Source organism: Humulus lupulus, chromosome 8, assembly GCF_963169125.1.
Source record: "Humulus lupulus chromosome 8, drHumLupu1.1, whole genome shotgun sequence".
Taxonomy (NCBI): domain Eukaryota; kingdom Viridiplantae; phylum Streptophyta; class Magnoliopsida; order Rosales; family Cannabaceae; genus Humulus; species Humulus lupulus.
This window is the reverse complement of record NC_084800.1, coordinates 59,892,029-59,917,288: the sequence shown is the minus strand read 5'-3', so window position 1 is coordinate 59,917,288 and position 25,260 is coordinate 59,892,029. Positions and strand designations below refer to the sequence as shown.

At 38.0% G+C, this 25,260-nt stretch overlaps 2 protein-coding genes and 1 non-coding gene across 3 annotated transcripts; all 3 read left to right on the top strand.

The window, feature by feature from the left end:
- Positions 1-30: 30 nt before the first annotated feature.
- LOC133798864 (small nucleolar RNA R71) lies at positions 31-137 on the top strand. The gene has a single exon (XR_009876081.1). It is a non-coding gene; the product is annotated as a small nucleolar RNA R71 (small nucleolar RNA).
- A 9,242-nt stretch (positions 138-9,379) lies between these two features.
- Positions 9,380-9,742, top strand: LOC133795478 (uncharacterized). Its single transcript, XM_062232926.1, has one exon. It carries the CDS (start codon positions 9,380-9,382, stop codon positions 9,740-9,742), a length of 363 nt encoding a protein of 120 aa, XP_062088910.1.
- Positions 9,743-16,662: 6,920 nt separating this feature from the next.
- On the top strand, positions 16,663-23,774 carry LOC133795475 (uncharacterized). Its single transcript, XM_062232925.1, has 3 exons — positions 16,663-17,099; positions 17,154-18,582; positions 23,367-23,774. Exons 1-3 carry the CDS (start codon positions 16,663-16,665, stop codon positions 23,772-23,774), a joined length of 2,274 nt encoding a protein of 757 aa, XP_062088909.1.
- Positions 23,775-25,260: the final 1,486 nt, after the last annotated feature.

Here is a 25,260-nt window from a genome sequence, read left to right as displayed (position 1 = left end):
TAAAAGTTGTGGACCAACATCCACTTCTCAATACCGTAGTGGGGACATTTTCTGATTAAGTCCTTGAACCTCTCCCAAGCATCATACAAGGATTCTCCCTCAAATTGAGAGAAGTTATTGATCTCCCCTCTCAGTTTAGCAGCCTTAGCAAGTGGAAAGAACTTTGCTAAAAACTTCTAAGCTAGAGCATCCCAAGTGGTGATAGTATTGGCCTCAAGTGAATTCAGCCAACTTTTCGCTCGCTCCCGTAGTGAGAATGGGAACAAACGCAATCTAATGGCATCATCACTCACCCCATTCATCTTGAAAGTAGCACACAACTCCCGGAAATTGGCTATGTGCATATTGGGGTCTTCAGTGGGGAGGCCACTAAATTGAACACCAGTTTGGACCGTCTGCAATATAGCAGGCTTGATCTCAAAATTATTTGCCTCTACTGCTGGAGGACGGATGCATGAGTGTACCCCTGTGACAGTAGGGAGTACATAGTCTCGTAGAGCTCTTTGACGGACAGGATTATAATTTTGTGGTGCTCCCCCGCTCATGTTTTCCACACTGTTGTTATTAATATCTGCTGTAACAACAGTGGAACTTTCAGCCCTCTTGTTTTTTCTGTTTCGCTTGCACTCTTTCTCGATCTCAAGATTAAGTGGAATTGGACTGTCAACTCCCCTTCTACTGCGCATATAAGGAAAATACCTGAGATAATGAACAACCGCAACCAAACAAATCAGAAATTATGTAAAAGAAGCCAAATTAGAAATAAAATTAACTATTTTAATATTGATAATTTTTCAGTCCCTGCCAACGGCGCCAAAAACTTGTTGCGGAAATTAAGGCTACATAAGTATACGTAATCGCTTTTGTAGTTTATTTCGGTAAGACCGATATCGTTCCCACGGAGACTGATATCAAGTACGAATAGTTTATTTTATTTTCTATTTGGTAATCAAAAATTGGAATTTTTAAATCTAAAATAAATAAATAACAGAATTAATTGAAAAACAACAAAGAACAATAATCTTGCAGCAAACTTGATTAAAATATAGATACGAAATTAGGGATTCTAATCTCCTCTACTATCCACGTTATTATTCATTAATGCAATCACAGAGATAATTCTTCTCATTAAGATGAAAGACATGCAAAAGTATTAAATATTCAGATTAAGAAATATAAAACTCGACCTAATGCAAATTCTCTATATTTCTATGAGAAATCTAAACAATAGGAAGCAATGAACTCAGCCCTAAATAACATAGACCAATTTGGTACTCTCATTCTAAATTGAAATCTATGTCTATTCAATTTTAGCATATCCAAATCTCACTTTTCAAATTTTGATTTGAATTCATAAATAGCATGTAAAAGGTGCACAATCAATCACATACATAATTAACACAAATTGAATAGATCTTAAATGAAGAATAAATTAAAAACTTGCATTAATTCATAATAAAGATTCAAGAGATTCAATTAAAAACCCTAAATAGAATTTAGTTCATGTTTATCATTAAGAAATCCATAAACATGAAATTAACATAAACTAAAAGAAAAAGAAAAGAAAAGAGCTCTAGATTATCAATCCAATCTTCATCCAAAGCACCCTTAGCCTTCTCTCCCAGTCCAAATATCAAAAAGTGCCTCCTTCCCTCTCATTTATCGTCATTTAAACCTAATTAGTGTTTTGTTAAACATGAAATGACTAAAACACCCTTAATTAAAATCTGTGTTTTTCTCTTTTGTAGACATATCCTGCGGTCGCAGGATGCCATTCCTGCGGTCGTAGGAATGCTCTAGAAATGCAGAAACTCTCTGAAGTTGTGGTCGCAGGATGCCATTCCTGCGGTCGTAGGAATGCTCTAGAAATGCAGAAACTCTCTGAAGTTGCGGCCGCAAGACACACTTCCTGCGGTCGCAGGAAGTGCTCCGAAACACTTTTTCCACCAATTTTTGTCATTAATTTTGTCGATTTTTCCACCATGTTTCCACACCTAAGTTACCTAAGTCCTTCGACTCCTGAAAACATACAAAAACAAATGTAAAATAGAACAAAACAAAACAAACACCTGATATTTTTCCTAAAATACACACAGATAAATGAGTCTAAAACTCATTTATCAAACTTCCCCAAACTTAACCGTTGCTCACCCTCGAGCAAAGAAAATAAAACTTAAGAAAAACTAAACAAACAGATACAAACACTAAACAAATGAATCAAGATAACCACAATTTTTTTTAAAGCCTCAAAATTAATGAATGACAAGCATATATAATTTTCGAAAAATAACTGACAAGTAATCCAGATTTTCAATCCAACCACTTCTTCAACTTACCTTAACCCATTGATCATTTTTGTCTACTCAATCATGAATAGTAAATAAACCATATTTAAAATAATTTACACATGCTGAACTCTCACCATCAATCCATCAAATCCCAAATTTCCATATGCTTGCTAACTTATTATTCTCCACTAATATAAATCAATGCCTGTTCAAGAATCAAAAGGTCTTTTAAAGCTTGTATTAAGAGGCTTAGGTAACGGTAGATAAGATAGTCATTTAGGCTCATATATACCATAAGCACATAATCCAATCAACCCAAACCTGATATCCACATTGTAATCCAAACAACCCTAAATTTCCCTTTATTTTCCAAGATTGAGAAGAATTCACACTAATTGTATCTTCTTTTTTTTTTTCAACTACACTTCCCCAAACTTATGTTTTTCAATATGAACAAACATAAGAAGTGTATTTTATTTTCAATCTTTTTTTTTCTTTTTTTTTTCTGAATTTTCCTCTCAATCTTTCCTTTAATTTTTCTATTGTCACAACTAACTCAAACAATAACACCCATTACCAATCAATCCCCATTTATATGTTTATATATGCTTATGGTATAGATCAAGGGAATGAAAAATTTATAATGAAGTGTTCAATTAGGCTCAACATAAGTGGTTAACAATAAAAAGTTAAACTTTTAGGCTCGAAAAAGGGTAACTAAGGATAAATTAATCAAGGATGGCTTGAAAGGCTCAAACGTTCCAAAAAAAATCGCCTAAATCATTTTCCTAAACAAGCATTGTCTATGAATTCGCCTCAAATAGTAAGCAAGCAAGTTCTAGAATTATTCATACATTCTTTCCACATTCAAAATTCAACAAGTGTAAATATATTTAAATATAAAAATTTACCAATCATGATTAAATATTCATTTTTACAATGAATTAAAGTAATCCAAAGAAGTGGTCAAACCAAGCATACAGATTTTTTTTTTTTTTTTTACAATCAAATATATTTTTCTCGAATTATATTACAAGTCATTCACGTATTCTCATCGACTAATCATTGTTATCTTGATTGAACAGACTCTCTAGATACCCTAACACAAAACACAATTTAACAAAACACAAAACATCAAACGAAACAGCCACTTGACTCAACTAACTTAACACAAATAACTAAAAGAAAATTCCCCTTTCCCAAACTTACCAAAAACATTGTCCCCAATGTTTAAATAAAAGCTAAGGAAAGGAAATTCACCTGACTCGACTCACGATGAAGGACCTGCCTCATCATCCCCCTCAGGTGGAGGATACGCAAAATTGGGTGGTTGTGGATATGGTGGAAATCCACTTGTGTCAATTCCAAAATGAGTGGCGAAAGCTTGGTTGTAGGGATATTGGTTATGCGCCACATTGACACTCCACAAGTGGTGCTGCTGGAACTGTGACACCAAAGTGTCCAGCCTTTGATTTACATTCTGAGTTCTTGGCGGTGGACGAGCAGACTGACTTGAGGTACCTGCACTAGGAACAGCTGAAATAGTTTTCACCTTGTTAATCTTGACCAAATCAAAATCTAGAGGGGGCAATTTCTCCTCTAAGTCATTAATGGGGACCCCTACTTGCAAACACAAACTAGTGATGAGGCTAGGAAAATAAAGCCCCACATAACAAGTGACACAACACTCATTCAAATTAGCAGCAATAATATTGCCAACATCTATAGATTTCTTGTGTAAGACAGCATACAGCAATACCGCTTTACTAGGGGTGACAATGGTAAAGCCTTCGATGGGTGTCAGATTTGAACAAATAAAATACAACCACACTCTTTTCTCCCTCGTCAACAAATTGAAGGGAAACCCCACTCGATGAGTGCCATTGAAGGTCCATTCAGTGCCTGGCGAGGTTAAAGCTTGCAAGATAGTGTCCCAAGTACTCTCCTCACAAAGTTGGTCCTGTAAGTCCCTATATTCATCATTTTCTAAGGTAGGCAATTTGAAAAGTTTATTGATATCACTTCTGTGAAATTTCACAGTTTTGCCCCTAACAGTTAATTCCCAGGTATAATCATGGTGAAAAGCATTAGCATAAAATTCTCTAACTACAGGGATAATAGTAGTAATTGGAGGAGCACAGAAAACCTCCCACTTATGGGCTCTAATCACTGATGTATACTTTTCAGGGACAATAAACTCATCTTTCCAATTGGTAGCAAACCTTCTCTCTCTAATAAGGCTATGCTCCTCATCTTGAATGTACCTAGAATTGGCTGTTGGGTTGACAAACCTAGGCACATCCTCAAAATTTAGGTCGTCCTCATTCTCTATGGGTGGGGGAGGTGGTTGGTGTTTTTTCGCTTTTCCAGTTTTAGTCCGTTTTCTACTTGTGGACATTATGACACAAGAACAAAAACTACTAAAAAATGTACACTCCACCAACAATTTACTCAAGGGCACAAATTGCAAAAGTGATAACAATGTTCTATTTATAAGATTCCCCAATTAAAACAAGCACAAGAACAATGATCAATTCCGTCAAATTGCAAAAGCCCCAAATTTACACCTTATAATAAGACAATGGCAAAATTCTCCAAATAAATTGAAGACCCAATGAAATTGAACGTAAAAATAAGCAACTATAGTTCTCAATTTCACCAATGTCAATTCAATTTCACAAAATCACAAAGAAAAATTCTGACCCAAAATTAGGTCAAAATTTCTCAATTGCAAAATCAAGAAATCTCAATACAAATGCAAATCCACCAACATGCAATACAATTATTTCAATAATATCTTCAAAATCCAGAAATAACATATATTTATCAAACACTACACACAAATTTCGAATTCAAGAGATTAGCATGAAAAATTTCTTAAGAACACAATGTAGAAATTAAAAGGAGAAAGAGGAAGGAGACTTACAATGGTAGGTGATAATGGAGAGAGAGTTGAAAATGAGTAGAAGAGAGTTATACTTACAAAATCTTGGAGTGATATGGCCTCTTGAAATTTTTTTGAAAGAATGAAAGAAGGAGAGAAGGAGATTTGGGGATGAAAAGAATAGGAGAATGAGAAAATGAAAATGAAGAGAGATAAAATCTGATGCTAATATATATATATATTATTATATATATATTTTAACATACGGGATCCTGCAGCCGCATAAAGTGGTTCCTGCGGTAGCGAAATTGCGCCCATTTTTCCCTGATCTCTGGTCTTGCGGCCGCAACACGCTCTTCCTGCGGTCGCAGGATTGCTCTATAAACCACACTTTCATCAATTTTTATTCTTCTTCTTTTTTTTCTTCACGTATTTCACGATGACAAATTCATAATGTTTACAATAAAATAATAAAATAAAACAAACCAAAAACTAATAAATAAAATAAAAATTATCTAAACTAAAATCGCTTAAAAACTTAAAGAACTTGGGATGCCTCCCAATGGCGCTGTCGTTAACGTCATTTAGCCGGACGCTGAACTCCTCTTCGGAGAGGCTTCAACAAAATAATGGACTTGGCTTGATCAATAGGACCACCCAAATATGGTTTCACTCGTTGATCGTTCACCTTGAATGTTTCATTATTTCAATTTTTTAACTCCAACGACCCATAAGGAAACACTGTTACTACTGTGTACGGACCCGACCATCTTGATTTCAATTTTCCTGGAAAAAGTTTCAACCGTGAATTGAACAATAATACCTGCTGACCGGGTTGAAATTCTTTTCGAGACAAGTTCTTATCATGCCATCTCTTAGTGCGTTCCTTGTAAATCTTAGCATTCTCATAGGCTTCATTCCAAAACTCATCAAGTTCATTCAATTGCATTAGCCTATTTCTCCCAGCTGCATTCCAATCCATATTCAACCTTCGCATTGCCCAGTATGCTCGATGTTCTAATTCCACCGGTAAATGGCAAGCCTTACCAAAAACCAACCGATAAGGAGACATGCCAATGGGAGTCTTAAATGTCTTTCTATAAGCCCATAAAGCATCATCAAGCTTTTTAGACCAATCCTTCCTTGAGCTATTAACTGTGTTTTTCAAGAATGCTCTTGACCTCCCTATTAGAAATTTCCACTTGCCCATTAGACTGTGGATGATAAGGCAAAGAATTTCTATGTTGTACTCCATACCGAGCAAGCAAAGCATCAAACCATTTATTACAAAAATGACTCCCTTCATCGCTTAAGATAGCTTGAGGAGTTCCAAACCGATTAAAAATATTCTTGTGCAGAAAATTTAGAACTACTTTACCATCATTCGTAGAAGTTGCCGCTGCTTCCACCCATTTAGACACATAGTCCACATCGAGTAGTATATACTTGTTATTATAGGAGGATGGAAAGGGACCCATGAAATCAATCCCCCACACATCAAACAACTCAACTTCAAGAATAACATTTAGCGGCATCTCATCTCTTTGTAATATGTTACTGGTGCGTTGACATCTATCACAAGACTTAACAAAAGTATTTGCATCTTTAAATAAAGTAGGCCAAAAGAAACCACATTGCAATACCTTTGCTGCTAACTTGGTAGCACCAAAATGACCCCCACAATGAAGAGTGTAACAGTGGGTGAGAATCGAGATCATTTCGTCTTCCGGTACACAATGACGAATTATTTGGTCAACACAATGTTTATAGAGGATGGGCTCCTCCCAATAATAATGTTTGATTTCAGAGTAAAAAAAATTTAACTATGCTCTGGACATCTCAGGAGGCACAACCTTTGCCACTAGGAAATTCACATAATCTACATACCATGGAGCGAGTTTAGACATGTTTTAGTGTGTCTACTTAGGAAGTATTTTAGAGGTTTAGGGTTGTTTTGTTCTATTGTACGCTTGTGTTTGTGTTGTTTTTGTTTATTTTCAGGTTTTGAAGGATTGGGATGATTTAGAATGAAAAAGATGCCAAAAAGCACAAAAATTCATAAAGCTGTCAAAAATGCCTTTTCTGAGAGAGTAGAGCGACCTCGCTACTATAGAGCGCGACCGCGCTAGGTTGCTGGAAATTGAAATTCGGCAGTTTTTAAATGAAGGGAATTTTGGTCCATTCACAGGGGCTAATTTAGGGTAACGAGTTTTGATGCGATTTGGAGTAGAGAAAAACGTGAATTAGTGGCTAGAGACAAAGGGAAGTGAAGAAAAGAAGAAGAAGAAGTTTGGAGCAAGCGTGGGCGATCTGTGACAATTCCCCATCTAGTTTCATTCTCTTTTTCTTTAATTTTCTATGTTATTGTTTATGTTTAGTTTGATTATGGATATGAATATTGAGATTATGAGCTAAACTCCTATTTAGGGATTTGATGGATATTGACTGAGATTATTCCATGGATTAATGCTATTTGATTGTTCCTTCTTCCTTGTTTATGTGATTTGTTCATTTTTGTGCTCAATACATGTTTGAGATTGATCACCTTAAGCATGATTCATGATCCTAATATGAAATCTGAAAAGTGAATATTAGGAATGCTCTAAATGAATAAACATAGGTTTTGATGTGAAACGAAAGTATTTGCATAGTTTGTGTGACTTTTAGATTATTGCTTAATGCGAATTGTTTGTTGTACTATCTCAGAGATGCAGTAGTTGACATGCAATTTAGTACCTTTATGATCTGAAAAGAGTTTAGGTGATTTTATAATCTGTCATCACTTAGGAGGAAGAAGAATAGCTGACTACTATTAAAAATTGGGTAATCAAAGCAATTGAAATCATATTCCTAATTTCACATCCATTGTTAAATCCATTTTTAATTGTTGTTTTGCTTGCTTTGTTTTCTGCATTATTATTTTAAAACCAAATTTTATTGTTGCCAAATAGAAATATAAATCCAATTTGGTTAGTACTTAGCTACAATTCCCTTGGGTTCGACCTCACCTGTGTGAGTTACTACTTGTATGATACGTGCACTTGCGTGTAATAAAATTATCGCAACACTTTGGTATTGTCACTCACCCCAAACAATTTCTCATCTGGAAAATAATCTTTGATTTGCACTTTCTTGGTAATTTGATCTTCCTCAACTTCCAGCCTAGACAAATGATCTGCCACAAGATTCTCGGTACCCTTTTTATCTCGGATTTCCATATTGAATTCTTGGAGTAATAAAACCCACCGAATGAGACGGGGCTTAGCATCTTTCTTTGTCATTAAATATTTAATAGTGGAGTGGTCCGTGTACACAATCACCTTATTGCCAATTAAATACGGACGGAACTTATCGAAAGCATAAACTATAGCTAGAAGTTCTTTTTCTGTTGTTACATAATTAAGTTGAGGATCATTTAAAGTTTGACTAGCATAGTATATGGTTCGAAATACCTTGTCCACTCGCTGCCCAAGAACTGCTCCAACCGCATAATCACTAGCATCGCACATAAGCTCAAATGGAAGGTCCCAATTAGGTGCACACACTATAGGCGTTGAAATGAGCTTCTCCTTGAGAGTCTTGAAAGCAGTCAAACATTCTTCATTAAAATCAAATAGGACCCCATTCATTAGCAAGGTGGACAACGGCTTCGAGACCTTGGAAAAATCTTTGATAAATCTCCGATAAAACCCCGCATGGCCCAAGAAACTCCTCACTCCTTTAACTGAAATTGGAGGTGTGGCAAATTCTCTATAGTAGAAATCTTGGCCCGATCCACTTCAATGCCTTTACTAGAAATTTTGTGTCCCAAGACAATCCCTTCTCTCACCATAAAGTGGCACTTCTCCCAATTAAGTACCAAATTCAATTCTTCACAACGTTTAAGAACTGCTTCTAGGTGATCCAAGCATTCATCAAAATCAGACCCAAACACCGAGAAGTCATCCATAAAAAATTTGATACTTTTTTCTACCATGTCGGAGAAAATAGCCATCATGCACCTTTGAAAAGTGGCTAGTGCATTACAAAGACCAAAAGGCATCCTTCGAAAAGCAAAGGTACCATATGGCCAGGTGAATGTTGTCTTCTCTTGATCCTCCGGAGCGATGGCAATTTGTTCCCACAGGTCGACCATTGCCAACTGGGAAGAGTTTTAGTCGATGGGACCAGTGGGGTTGACATTCTTTTCTGGGAAGCCTTCCAGAAGATGGGACTCGAAGAAAATCAGATCAGGACCTCTGCTGCACCAATTTTGGGATTTAACAGCCAGAGGGTATACCCGAAGGGCGTTGTTCGATTAACCGTGGTAGCCGCAGAACGCACCTTTCATGTGGACTTCCTCATCGTGGACTCCATCACAAGCTACAATGCCATCATGGGAAGAAATTGGATCCACCGAATGCAGGGAGTGGTCTCAACTTTGCATCAAGTTGTGCGGTGCCACTCACCCAATGGACGGTATACCATCGACATAAAAGGATGCCAGAAGCAAGCCAAGAAATGCTTCCTTACCCTGAAAGAAAAAAATGATTCTGGCACCTCCCCTCCTGAAGACAATCCCAACAAATAGCAATCATAGCGTGACTTACCAGCATGTCTCAAAAGGCATAGATCTAGAGGAAGATCGCGAAAAGCCACAGACCACCCTTGATGATCTAGAGGAAATCTGTATAGATGATGCTTATGGAATAGTTTATGAATATGAATGTGATTATGGAATAGTTTTCTTTGTAGTTGAGATTTATTTCAAAAACCTAGACATGAGATCTTGAATGCATTGATAAATCTTATTCTTTCTATTCCCTTATATTAATTTGCTTCTATTTTTCTACTTGAATGTCATGGATCTTGTAAAATCTTAGTCGGTCGCTAAATAGGATTTTGCATTATTCTACTATCATCTTAGGATTGTTATTCACCTAATAGTTTAAGATTCTAAGTAGATTGATAAATTGCAAATAGGGTATTGTGACGGGTATCTTGATTGTGATGAAAAATAGAACTATGTTAAATGAATTGCATGCTTAATGAATTTATTGCCTAGAATAACATGTTTCCATAGAGTGTAATATTTTTTCTAGGTTAAATAGATCGCATGCTTAATGAGTTTATTGCTTGGTAAAAAGGATTAGTTAAGAGCGTGTTTACTCGAAAAACGACTGCTAATGACGTGGCAAGGATTTCTCACACGCGGCAGAAGTGCTGTTCGACTATTGACCAGAGGCACATCGCTTCGTCGGGCTTAACTATTAGATATGACCAAGCTGGTCTTATAATTTGATTTATTTCCTTCTAAGATTGTAATCCTATAATAATTGCATTGAATATTTCCTCTTCATTACCTTGATACGCGATTAGTAAGTAAAGTTAAGGCCCATTGGCCCATGTAACCCTCCTTGAGCCTATAAATATGCATGAAATAGCTCAAGGAAGGGACTTTTTTTTTTTTTTTTATCTCTGAATCTTTCTCCTGAGTATTGAGAGAAAGAGAGCTATAGTGTGATTAGTCATCATCTTATTGTAATTCCCTCAAGGTTTGTGAAACTCAAGAACCCTAGTTCTTTGATCACGGCTTTGAGATTCATTATAAATAAGAGCACTAAGTGGACGTAGGTCATTACCATTCTTTGGGGCCGAACCACTATAAGTCCTTGGTGTTTTCTTCTTTTCCATTAGATTACATTCTTAATTGTCGTTTTATCTTTTGTCATATATTTGACTCCGTGTCGTTGGCCAAATCGAGGGTCAACAGAGCGCTTAAATTTAATTAATTATAATATAGAAACTATGTTAATTGACTGCTTAAGTGTGTTATCTGCAAGGTTAATAGTTTAATTGTGAATAAGAGAATATTATTTATCTTTGTTGATAGATTGATTGTCGAAGTGTAAAGTAACTCTTGACTATTTCTTTAAAATCGCAGTTTCCTTAGTTCTTGAATCGTTACTCTTTTAGTTGTTATTTTTTTATGTTATTAATATTTAAAACCAAATCCTCTAGTTAATTTATGTTTATTTCTTATTTTGAATGATAATTAGAATCATAATGAGTTTGATATTTATTTACCAATATACTGAAGTAGTTCGTATAAGTGATTAAAATAAATAATTAAATTTAACACGTCATACAAGACCCATTAGTAGGCTATAATATTTTTTTTGTTCCAAACAGGTGGGGAAGCATGTGCGACAAGCTCGTACTTGAAAGATCAAACAAGGATGTTATGTGAAGTTAGTTGAACAAAAAGCTTAATTAACAATGGAAAAGATCCCATTAATTTTGGAGGGATGGTTAAAGGATTGGTCAACTCTATTAAGAAACAAAAATATACAATATTTATTTATTTGTTGCTTTTTATTTTAATTTACATAGATGTAATTACAACATAACAAGAAGTTACTTCATTAGTTTAGGGAAATTAGGTTGGAAACAAGGCCGACCCTGTAACATACAGGGGTCGATGCAAAATGTTATATTTTTATAAATTAATATATAAAAATGATATTTTTCAAATTTGGGAACCTTTTTTGTATAGAAAATATTGGTATTTTAAAAAACACTAAACTTGATTTTTAACTCGGAGACCCTAGGCACAAGCCTGTCTTACCTATTCCTAGAGCCAAGTTTATTTGGAAATCCAACATTATAAATTGTAGTATTGTTGTGTATTAAGGATGACCAAATCTTCTTGTAAGCAAAAGGTTTGCTAAAACTACAAATGAAATAAAAATTGTCTAGTGGACATAATTTGTCTTCTTGGAAAAATTAGACACAGCACTATAAATTTTAAAAATATGAAATTTTACAAAAATTATAAAAATATGGATAATAGTTGTAAGCTATATTACTGCTTGTTACAATTTTTTATTTAGTCTGTAAATATTGCATATAAAATTGTAATATATGGTTACAAATTTGCAATTTTTTTTTTAAAATTAAAAAATAAAAACTTTGTAATATTTTCCATATTTCTGTATTTTTAGTATATTTTTTTTAATCTTACTTATTTTTGTAAACTTTCCCATCTTCTTTCATGTTAGTGCACTTCAAAACGTGGTTTCTCTTTCTCTGACCTTTCAGATTCATTATTAATATATGAGTGACAATTCTGTGTTGTTGGGTGACAAAATATATACTTTTATAGAAAATAGTATAATAAAAACTTGTATACCAATTTTATTATTATTGTTTTTATATACTTTCTATTGTAATCATAAATTTTTTAGTTATATTTTAGAGTACACTAACGTATGAGTATCTTTGCATTTGCACATGCTGAGGGTAAACAGAAGTAGAAGATAACTTGCCCTTCGTACAGACAGAGTCACAGACAAGGTTTTCATTGCCCATTCTCTAATTTTTGTTCCATTTGAAACCTGAAATCAACCAACCCCAAAAGACAAAATGTTCTATTATGTCACGTGGAATAACGTATGTCTTCCAAAGTTTATGTTTCAAATTCTTTAGGACCAAAAATCAAAACCTATTTTTCAAATCAAATCAACTAAAAATGTAACCCATCTTTGGTTGATATCATTGTTACCACATATTAATAAAAATAGGTTGTATAATTAAATTCTTATTTGGGCTCCATATTTATATTAGTGTGTAAGTGTCTATAACACCACAGAAGATACACTTTATTTGGATTAATTTTTAAATTTAATATAAAATTAAGAATTTTAACATGAATACCTCCTGAATTACTTGTCATCCTTGAAAAATATTTCATAGCAATTAAATTATTAAATTTACTAATTTGTAGCATTATGGTGTAATTGACTAACGATTCTGAAACCTCAATAACGAATATCAAGTTGGTTTGGGTGACATTTTTGTGAAACCCAAAATAACATCTCATGATAGGCTCATAACATCTCAACCCAAAATGTAATTGATAGGTTGTAATTGGAATTAGATCTAATTAGAAGATTATTAATAAGTTAAACATATTTGTTTAACCAATTAACCCATCCAAAATAGTGCTGGTAAGTACCAAACTTCCTGAAAAAGAAAAGCAGACCCTAATCCAATTCCTCAAAACCAGAATTGGAACCTTCGCCTAGTCTCCACATGATATACCAGGAATAGACCCCTCCGTCATGAATCACAGCCTCAACATATCGAACAGCTTCCCACCCGTCAAGCAGAGGCAGAGGAGGTTTGCTCCTGAAATCAACCAGGCCATCCAAGAAGAGGTACAACGGCTTCTGAGCATAGGAGCAATCGAAGAATGCCTGTATCCTAGTTGGCTAGCCAACCCTGTAGTGGTCCCAAAGAAAAACGGGAAAAAGAGAGTGTGAAACTACACCAACCTTAACAAAGCATGTCCTAAGGATAGCTACCCTCTCCCGAAGATTGATCAGATGATAGACACCATGACAGGTTTTGAAAGAATGAGCTTCCTCGATGCCTACTCAGGATACAATAAGATCCCAATGAAGGCAGAAGATCGGATCCATACAGCTTTCATAACAGAATGCAGCTTGTACTGTTACAAAGTTATGCCCTTCGGACTAAAGAATGCAGGAGCAACATATCAGAGGCTGATGCACAAACTGTTTTCCTCATTGCTTGGGAGAAACATGGAAGTATATATCAATGACATGGTCATCAAATTTCGACAAAGTTCTTCACATGTGGACGATTTAACCGAATGCTTCGACATCCTCGACACTTATAAAATGAAACTAAATCTAACTAAGTGTGCCTTTGGGGTGTCCTCTGGACAGTTCCTAGGATACGTGTGTAATGACCCAACTATTTCTAAGACCTTAGACCATTAAATCTAGCACTACTATTTTGGGAAAGATACATAAGAAATAATATAACTAACTTTATTAAATCTTGAAATATTGTATCAAATACATAATAATAGAAAATATGGCATGGGTACCCATTGTTTAAAACATAAAACATAATTTTAAACTAAAGAAAATTGTTTACAAAACTAAATGCGGAAAAAACAAGATTTAAAAGACTAAAAAAAAATACTATAGAGTGAGACTATAGAGTGATAAACACTTGGGTTGGGGTTATAAAAATGTAGAGTCCAAGAACTTTACTTAGCTAGTTAGATAGTAGTATTATAGTATTTATAGTATTATCTTTATGACTGTGGATTTTTGGTTCAGACCGGGATTTATTTGGATACTCATAGTAGAACTTGTAGATTTTCTAAGTTTAACCTATAGTTTAAGAATATTAATTTTAACCTAAGGTTTGATTAATATGACTGATATTAAGGATAATATTTATTATACTATAAGGTTTAGATAAGAACCAATAGGATTTTAAGCACATGTTATGTATTGGTGATTAAGGATTAAGTATTTTGAGGATTAAATTTAATAAGGGTAAAGTTTGAATGCTCTAAGGTCAGTCAGCAGCTTTGAATGCGTTTGAGGGCTTAGTCAAGGCTGTTTACTCAATTCGAATTAAGCTAAACATGTGTAATTTCGTGTTTAAATAATCAGCGAATGCCGATATATCGCAACTATAGGGGGCGATATATCGCAGCACGTAGATACGGAAAACATGAAACGATGCACGACTGCCTCGGGCATACTGGCCCAGGCGATATATCGCCTACAGGGGGCGATATATCGCCCCTCTCAGCATAATTTGAAAAGTTTTGAAATCGTTTTCCATTCAGCCATTCAACCTCTTGATAAGTCCAGCAACTTTTTGAACGAGTCTTCAGCCTCTGCTGAACGATTATTCAAATTATTTTCACCTAAAAAGCCATTATTTTTATTCAAGTTAAATCAAGATCCTTTAATTCCTAAACTCTATAAATAGGACCTAGTACCCAACCATTATTCACCTTTTACTCTAAGATCAGAAGGCTGCAAGTTGCTAGGTGAGTGTGAGAGTGTAAACACTTGGGTGGGGAAATCATAAGCTTGATCGTCATAAGCTTATCAAACACTTGGGGAAGTAAGGTTTCATAGTATTTCAGATTAAGGTTTAGATTGGTCTACAAGTCTTCAAGGTATTTCTACACCTTAGTTCATTGGTATTATTTTATTTTAAGTTCTCATAGTCTTCTACTCAGCCTCTAACCTTAATCTTTATTTTGGTTAGGAAATCTAAGTTCTTGAGCAAAAAGGTTTTTGGTAAGTATTTTCTCAATGGTTTAGTCCTTCCATTCCTTTCAATTCTCTTCTTCTCTATACTCACTCTTTTTCAAATGGTTCTTAGGAGTGTTCCAAAGTCCCACCTCTGTCCTCTTATCCCGGTATTTTGGTAAGGAAAATAGGATAGAAATTCATATGTTATATGTTTTATATGTTATCTTATGTTTCTTATGTTATGATAAGTGTTATGATATGTATGTTTGTAGGCTTGGGCATATGACCCATATGACTAACAAGCCCCAAATAGATTATGGGCATATGACCTGCTTAGCTAGTAGGACCCCACTAATCTAATGGGCATATAACTTGTTTAGTCTATGGGACCCCAAGTAATAATGGCCATTATAGTATGTGTATGATATAAGTGTAATGTATGTTATGTTATGTTTTTATGTTTCTTACGAAACTTATGTATATGAACTATGTGGTAGATTTTCCTTGCTGGGCATTAGGCTCATTCCTTTTTGTTTATATGTGCAGGAAAATAGCTATAGTGGTGGTAAGGTTCGTGGATGCTTGGGGATTGTGTATCGGTGATGAATGGATGCAAGGAGTCGAGAGTTCGATTTTTGAGGATGTAGTATTGTTTTTTATGGTTTTACATGTATTTTTCCGCACTTGCTATGTAACTCCTTTTTATTTTAAATTATGTTTTGTTTTTTTAAACAATGGGATCCCATATCTTACTTGATATTTTATGTAAGTAACTCTTATTTTACAAGTTCCTAATAAAGTTATGGTATTTTCACAATGTAAGTTTTATTAAGGATTAGTATGTGTAGTTTCGTTAATGGTCCAAAAGTCTAGAGTAGTTGGGTCATTACAAAACACTTGGGTTGGGGTTATAAGCTTTGTCATTCTAAGCTTAGAATGGCAAAGCTTATAACCCCAACCCAAGTATTTATCACTCTATAATCTCACTCTATAGTATTTTTTTTAGTCTTTTAAATCATGTTTTTTCCGCATTTAATTTTGTAAACAATTTTCTTTAGTTTAAAATTATGTTTTATGTTTTAAACAATGGGTACCCATGCCATATTTTCTATTATTATGTATTTGATACAATATTTCAAGATTTAATAAAGTTAGTTATATTATTTCTTATGTATCTTTCCCAAAATAATAGTGGTAGATCTAATGGTCCAAGGTCTTAGAAATAGTTGGGTCATTACACAACACCACCTGGGGGACAGAACAAAATAAAGCGCTCGAAGAGCTGAAAGCCTATCTGAGCTCTCCTCCTATACTGAGTTCTCCCATCCCCAACGAAGACCTGTTCCTGTACCTGTCTGTCTCACACTTTGTTGTGAGTTCTGTGTTCTTTCGAGAAGACGCGAGCTGACAGAAGCCAATGTTCTACTGCAGTATGATGCTACTAGACACTGAAACCCGCTACAGCATGATGGAAAAATTGGCACTCACACTCATTACAGCAAAGAAGAAGCTACGACAGTATTTTGAAAGCCATGCCATCATTGTATATACGGACTACCCACTGAAGCAAGTGTTGAACAAACCCGATCTCTCCGGTAGATTATCCAAGTGGGCAATTGAACTCGGGACGTATGATATACGTTTCTCGCCACGAAAAGCAAAAAAGGGCCAAGTACTTGCAGACTTCCAAGTCGAGATACAATCTTTTACCCCAGATACATTACCTGAACTGCTGGAATCAGAAACTGACTGGGTATGGCCAATGCATACGGACGGAGCCTCCAATTCTCAAGGAGCTGGGATTGGCATCGTATTGGAAGCACCCTCTGGGCTAAAAATTGAGGAAGCCATCAGGTAAAAAAAAATTTCCACGAATAATGAGGCTGAGTATGAGGCTCTGATTTACAGCTTAGAACTGGCACGAGACATGGGAATTAGACGATTGAAGGTCAGAGGGGATTCAAAGCTCATGATAGAACAAGTGGTCGGTAATTTCGACACCAAGGCACCCCACCTGACTAGCCTATTGCAAAAGGTAAATGAATTACAGTCACAATTCCATCAGTTTGAACTCGTACGAGTACCGAGGGACCAAAATCAGAAGGCCAAAGCCCTCACCAAATTAGCCTTTGTAGGGGAGCGTTCACGGCACTCCACCATATACACAAGCCAATCACCAAAAGCTTTGGAAATTTTCTCAACCTCATTAGAACCTAAGTGTTGGATGGATCCAATCATTCGTTATTTGTCTAAATCTGAGCTACAAACCCATGCAAAAGACGGCAAGCTTCTGCGTCTTCGAGCTCAACGCTACTCCATCATCCATGGAAAGTTGTACCGCAAGTCCTTTAATGGCCCATATCTTCGATGTTTGTGTCCATCAGAAGCTAAAAAACTATTAGAGGAGATCCATGAAGGAGCATGCAGAAACCACACTAGGGGCCGAAGTTTGGCACACAAAGCACTCACAGCAGGATACATGATGACAGAAGCACGTGACTACGCAAGAAAGTGTGACAAGTGCCAGCGATTTGCACCCACCATCCATAAGCCCGCTCAAGCTTTACACTCCATCATTACACCTTGGCCTTTTGCAAAGTGGGGGATGGACGTGGTAGGGGAACTGCCCAGAGCTGCTGGAGGAAAATGGTACGCTTTGCTAGCCACCGATTACTTCACTAAATGGGTCGTAGCAGAGGCATACGTCACAGTCAGCAAAACAGACACCGCGAGCTTCGTGTGGAAACACATCATCTGTCAATTTGGAATACCATGGGAGATAGTCATTGACAATGGAACCCCGTTCCAAAACGCCATAGTACAGGAGCTGTGCGACACATACAAGATAAAATTGAGTTTTGCTTCTGTTACCTACCCACAAGGCAACGGTCAAGCAGAAGCTTCCAACAAGGTCATTTTTGCCAACATCAAGAAAAACTTGGAAGATAAAAAAGGCGCGTGGGTAGAAGAGTCACCAAAGGTGTTATGGGCATACAGGACAACAAAAAGGTCCTCTACGGGCGAATCTCCCTATGCCATGGTGTATGGAACAGAGGCTATCATCCCAACAAAGGTGGGCCTACCTACGCTTCGAACAGAGCTAGCTTCTGATCTGACCACAAACAACATACAGTTGACACACAACCTCGACCTCCTGGAAGAGTTGCGAACAATAGCACAAATAAGACACAAAAATTACCAAAAGGCTGCAGAACGCTACTACAATAAAAGAGTGCACTCACACACATTTAAGAAGGGAGACTGGGTTTTGCGTAAAGTCACTGGAAACCCAAAGAAGCTAGAGCCAAACTGGGAAGGACCCTTTGAAATCATAGAAGTACTAGGGTGAGGGTCTTATACTCTTAAAAATGTACGTAGTGGGAAAATTGTCCCTCGTACTTGGAATTCAATGTCTTTGAAACAATATTATTGTTAATAGTTTTACTATATAGTTCAAAAGTAATACAACAACTTTCCTTTTTACATTATTTTAGTATATTTTACATACTCAGCTTTTGTTGACACAATTTTGCATACGGAATCCTTACTATCATAACATAAAGAGGACACACATGTGGAAACTATCAGTTTACTCACTCCGCACTGAGAGATACTACCAAGCACATATTTTAATATATCCTTACCTACCCATATGAGAAACAACATTATTCACATGCACTTAAAACCACCTACCACTCCTGCTATAAATAGTGACCAACAGGACATTTTTTGTTATCATTTTTTCATCCGTTTAAACATTCAGCCAAGACACAACAAGAATCTTAAATCCCAATGTAGCCATTTTCTAAACTTAAGGGTCCCTTATAACAAAAAGAATGTTTATTAGCATACGAAAGGTAGTGCATGGTAAGATGCAAAAGCTCACTTCACACACGCAAGGTACATACACAGGCGTGTTGCCATTAAACTCGCTATCCTTCCCACAAAATTTTAGGTTTCACCTATAGGCATTCTAATCTAACTTGACTAAGCTAATGAGGAGCTAAGGCCAGCCATTTCGCAGTCTAATTTGGCCTGACTATGCAGATTTGGCTGTCCATCCAGGGTACACTTCACCAACTAGCCTGCCCTCTTACGTTGTTACGAGGGGCTCCGCCGTGCAGTTTAATCTGCCCTGACTACCGCAACAAAACCAACAAACACCCACCTCAGGTTCACCCCCAGTGTGCACTAACTGGTTTAGCAATCCAAGGCTGGGAGGAACTTTTCCCGCAGTCGCACCCGCGTCCTGACAACGGATGCCTCTGTTGGATCGAAAGACTACCCAAGCAAGCCTTGCCACATACACCTCTGTATGGGTGCACTGGAAAGATGTCTGATCCAGGGTTCTACCTTTCTCAGCTCTGCCTCGACGCCCTGCCTCGCATGCTGCGTTCTGCAGCTGAGCTGAACCTCATCGCCCCCTCTGGCAAATGGTAAAGCATCAACCTTGTTTTTTCATGCACCCAAGGGTCAATTTAGTTCTAATAAGATACCAACACGACTCTCTCAACGCAAGCAGGTTCAACGCAAAACAACAAAGTATGCTTTACAAAGTACGAAACTCTCGTCAATGTGATCCGGTCAAACAGATGTTAAGCAGGGGACTACCTACACACTCGACTCTCTTAACCGTAAACGCACGAAAACAATGTAAACTTTGTAGATCATATAGTTAGAAGCCCACAGATAGTCAATAAAAGCGATTAATTAGAAGCTGATATTTACAAACTATGTTGTATTCATAATGATTCCTAGTTATGTACAAAATATTTTATTTACTATATACCCCTTTGGGAGGCACCTAACATAATTTACGAAACATACATCTTGGGAGTATCTAATCCCATTCAATACGACGCGTATACTCTGCGATCGCACTCTCTAGCTTCGGATGGCCTAATCCATAACGCTCACACGATATGTAATACGGAATTCCACTTCTTACTAACTTATCCAACGCCCACGTTGAGTATAACCACTGTGGCTTATCAAAGATCTGCCTAAAAAACGGAACGTTTACCCACTCACAATGTTCACCTGCAATAGAAATATCATCAGCACAAACCAATCACCTCAACACTAAGCTAAATCGCTCACACAACACTTAACTGGGCATTCTCTCTGTTGACCCAAGATTTGGCCAACTGACACGGAGTCAGAATATGCTTGATATGAATGAATATGATGAGAAGAACACAATGACAAAAATGAATAACAACACGATATTTTATAGTGGTTCGGCCCCAGGATCTGGTAATAACCTACGTCCACTTAGACTATTATTGATATAGAATCAAAGGAGTGATCAAAGAACAAGGGTTCAATGAGTTTCACCCACCTCTGAAGAACAATACAATATTACTAGGAGAATTACTATAGTCTCAAATAATTTCAAAGCCAAAAGTCCCTTCCTTGAGCTATCTCTTGCTATTTATAGGCTCAAGGGGGATTACAAAGGATTGTTACAGATATTCTTTCCTGAATCGTCGGATACTCATGAGATTGTGTAAGATAAATTCGGGATTTACAAAGATCTTCCCATAAATGTTGCTTTGTATGCGGAACTATCGACCAGACTAGTCGCAGGTAAGACTAGGCTGCTTACTGCTTCTAATGCGTCTTCTGGTCGATACTCTAGCAGAACGTTTCCAGGCGTCAGCCACGTGTCCAAGGATCACTTGCCACGTCATCAATGCTAATTTTTTGGATAACATTTGCCCCCCAAGTTTATTTATCACGAGCAATAAATAAACTTTTGAGCGAACGACTCTTCGGTAACCCCGCCTTGCGTGTCAGAACCCTTCGTGCGTTCTTGGAAACAGTAACCTACTTCTGTCTAATCACATCTTTTCGGTTCCCCAGAAATATTTCGACGGCCATTCCGCTTCCCCATACTTTGAAAAAGGGAAACTGATGATTACACCTTTTTAATGCCACAGACAAACTTATATAATACCTTCGAAATTTTTCCTCTTCTTTTTACGCACGCCATTGTCTTCACAAGAAACCCTAAAAACCAGAGCTTTAATCGTCCCAAGAGACCGTTTCTTCTGTACTTCCAAGGACTCAGACCGAGAGTTCCTTGATCTCTGAAGGCCCCTTTTCCATCTCCACGATCAATTTCTTGGTAATTTTTTGAATTCTTATGCTTTAAGTATCCGTGGTGCATGCTTCTGTATGTTGACTGTTTAAGTTCATCTACTTCTGGTTTGAGATGCTTGTGAGTAGAATGTTTCGTAGGCAAAAAAGGTTACGAGTCAGTTTGATTAGTCAGGATCATACTATTAGGACGTAAGATCGAAGTAAAATTCGACCTTTAGGCTAGTTGGAAAACAGGTTTTTCCCGCCCTAAGGGGAGTTGAAAGAGCTTTCTTGAAAATCTTTTTACTTTCACCCTTTAATCCGTCTTTCAAACTGTTCATATGGAACACTTTAGCTTTTTGTTAGAGTGCTGTTGTATAAAAGCTTGGATTTTTATACTCGTCCAGCGTTATTCTAAAAAGCTTTTAAAAATTCTCTATCCTCACCTCCCCATTCTTCTGTTTGCAGACATTGATGCCAAATTTGTGGGGAGGTGAGCGGCCCATTGACGACGACCTTCTCGCCCAGCTGCTCGAGGGTGAAGAACAACCAGCCGACCGAGTTCACGAGATTCCCTTCTCACGATCCTCTACTAGACCCCGTCCTTCTCCTCAAATGGCCCGTTCAAAATCAGTAGGCAAGAAAAGACCTGAGTCTGAAAACAGTCCAAACCTCCTGCCCAGCCTGATCCGCAGGCTAGGGCTCCCTCGACCAGTGGTCAAGAAAATCCTATCCCTAACCCTAATATCCAAACTAGGACCCGCCCTCGCCATCAGAATCTGCCTGATGTCGAGAGGTATATCGCTCCGACCAGCTCAATGACCATGCGGATGGTTGCTAATTACTTCAGGAAATACCCTCTTACAGGGGTTTCCATTATGATCCCTGCCGCAGACCAAAGGGCTAACCTCCCTGGGGGCATATTCAGTGCCTGGTCTCGGTATCACTTAGAGGCGGGAGCTTACCTCCCTCTTCATCCTTTTTATGAGGGGGTGGCCAATTATTTCGGTGTTGCTCCCTTCCAAATTACTCCAAACGGATATAGAATGCTGGCCGCACTCTATATCCTGTACAAACTCAAGAAATGGCCAGAACCTACCCCTCATGAGGTCAACTATCTTTTTGACCTTAAATCCAACCCGCAACAATATGGAACGGGTTTCTTTCACTTCTGCCACCAGGAGACCAACCGGACATTCCTGAGTGACACCACGCATATATCAAATGTGGGGCAGTACAGTAAGAAGTACTTCCTTACACTGGACATAACCAGCAACAACCTGGCCTTCGCCCGAGGAGGTAATTGCTTGTCTTTGACTGGTCGATACTTTTAATCAAAGAGTTTCCTTTCATTTTCCTCAAATTACACTTTGTCTTTCAGGCCCATGGTTATGTCCGACTCCAACACCAGACATGGTGTCGAGGTCAAACAGACTGGCCAGGATGACAGACGCAGAAAAAAGCGTCAAGTCCCTGGTGACCGATGAAAACTTGAGGCTGTCCGGCCTCCTGGCTCCTCGCCATGAAACAAGAGGGTCCGTGGTAGACGATGCCACTGCCGAGGGGGTTCCCGAGCAGCAACCTCCTGCGTCCCCTCCTCGGAGGAGGCCAACGGGGGTTACTATCTGGGAGCCCACGGGCAATCCTTCTGCAGAAAGGCCTTCTGCTCCCCAAGGCAAGGGGAAACAAAAGGCCAAAGAGCCAGTTGTGGACTTGGGGGAGTCTTCTGATGAGAACGGTAAAACTATTTTGCTTTTGAATAGTTTTCCAATTCCCTGTCATTTGTTTGACGGGGAGGGCAACTTTACATATACTCCAAAATTAGGGCCAGACTTCTTCATGCCAGATAGTGAGTGTATGACTAATAGAGTCAATAGTATAGCGACCAGTAGTTGTAGCTCGGGTATTCACTTTGTGACCTTCTTTTCTGTTGCATAACGAATTTTCATCTGCCTTTATCTTTATTCTTATGCATGCTTTTTCTTGTGTGCAGATATGGCTACTCCCAACGTCTTTGATATATACAATGCTGAGGAGGAAGAAGAAGTTCCTCAGCTCCGAAGGAAGTCGTCGCGGAGGCAGACTGGCGAAACAAGCCAGAGACCGGCCAAGAAAGGTCGAACAAAGGACCCTCCCAGGGATGTGCCAGCTGGGAAAACTTCTATTCATCCTCTGGCCCCAGTCGAGAAAGAGACTCCTCCCACCCCAAAGATCCCTCCTCCGGCTGCGCCCAGCAGGGAGCAAGATAGGCGGGAGAAGACCCTTGGGGCTAAACTCTCGAGTCGTACCGTTCGAGCAGCAAAGGACCGCATTGCGCACATCGGGAAAAACGACCGTGTCAAGGATGCAATGGTCATGGCAGAAAGTATGACGGTCGACCTGATCCTAAACAGGACCCTGAATGAAATTTCTAGCGTAAGTACTTCCTTGTTTCTCAAGCCTTAGTCCTTTATTCTTCGCAATAGGCTTTAACTTTTTTCTTTATTCACAGGCCTTGCTGTCTACTACTACTGCTCGTACCCGTGCCCAGGCTTCCATCGAGCAGGCTAAGGCAAAGGCCATTGAGGGATACCAAGTGAAGGCAGCCGAGGAGCTTTCGGCCGCAGAGGCCCGGCACGCCAAGGAGTTGGAGGCGATGGTCCAACAGAGGGATGCTGCTGTTACAAAGTTGTCGGAGGCTGAAGCTGTGAAGGAATCCACAATAAAGTCGAGGCGGGATTATCAGGATGCCAGCCGCACCCACCTTCGCGAAATCAGAAGATTGGAAGAGGTGCTCAAACCCAAGGACGAGGCCATCGCCACTCTCGAGGGAAAAGTAAAGCAGTTGGAGCTTGACAACTCCAAAAATATGGAAAGGTACAAGAAGACGACGCTCCGATGTTTCTATAACTTCTGGAAACACAATCAGGGAGCCGACTTCAGTTATCTTTCAGAGGAGATCAGGGCTGCTGAGCTGGCTCGCTGCGCTGCCCAATTGGCTGAGGAGGAGGCTAGAGCAAGGATTCCTGCCTCCCCAAGCCTGGCTGGTGATGAAGAAGAAAGTGCTGCTGAGGATGCTGTCACCCAGAATGCTACCAAGGACCCTCCGGCTCCAAATGCCTCTTGAACTTTTTCATTTATTTTTTCTTTCCTTTTGATTACACGACCCACGAGTCATGATGTAAAGACAATATTTTCGTTTTAAACTTTGCTGCACGGGCAGTAAATCTTTTTTATTTTACTTGAACAATTACATCCAAGCAGTGATGCTTGCAGTGTAAAAGATTGCACGATGCTATAATATTTTCATTTATTATAACATTTGTTCGTATGACCGAACTTAGCATAGTACTTTGGCATGATTTAACAAAATATAAATTTTGAAAAATACTTTAAGTACCTTAGCATGCTTTCACTCATTTTGTTCATGTGTTTACATACCTCATGGTATGCTTTGCTATCGATGTGCCTTATATGCCCCCCAAGTGATCGAGGAGCTTTAGGTCCTTGGTCACTTGCCTTGACCATGACCTGTTCGAACATTCCTGCTCGCGTGCAAAAATAATACTTGTAATACAGCAAAACAACACACGTAATGAACAAATACTTGCAAATATAAATTCACAAAAGTTGGCAAGAATGACTGGCTGCGCACAGTCCCTTATAATCTCGTATTAAAAATGGACTAAACATGTCTTTACGAGTGATTCTGAAGTAGAATCTTACATATACGAGCGATTAGCCATATATTGTGGCTAACCCTCTTTGCTAAACTTGTAAAAAGAAAAATTAATACAAGCCAGTCCTTTAAAAAGGACTGTTTACTGATAATACTTGCGCAGGTGTTCTCCATTCCAATAGCGTGGAACGAGATCTCCGTTTAAGCGTGCAAGTTTGTAGGTGCCCGGATGAAGGACTTCTTCAACATGGTAAGATCCTTCCCAATTAGGTC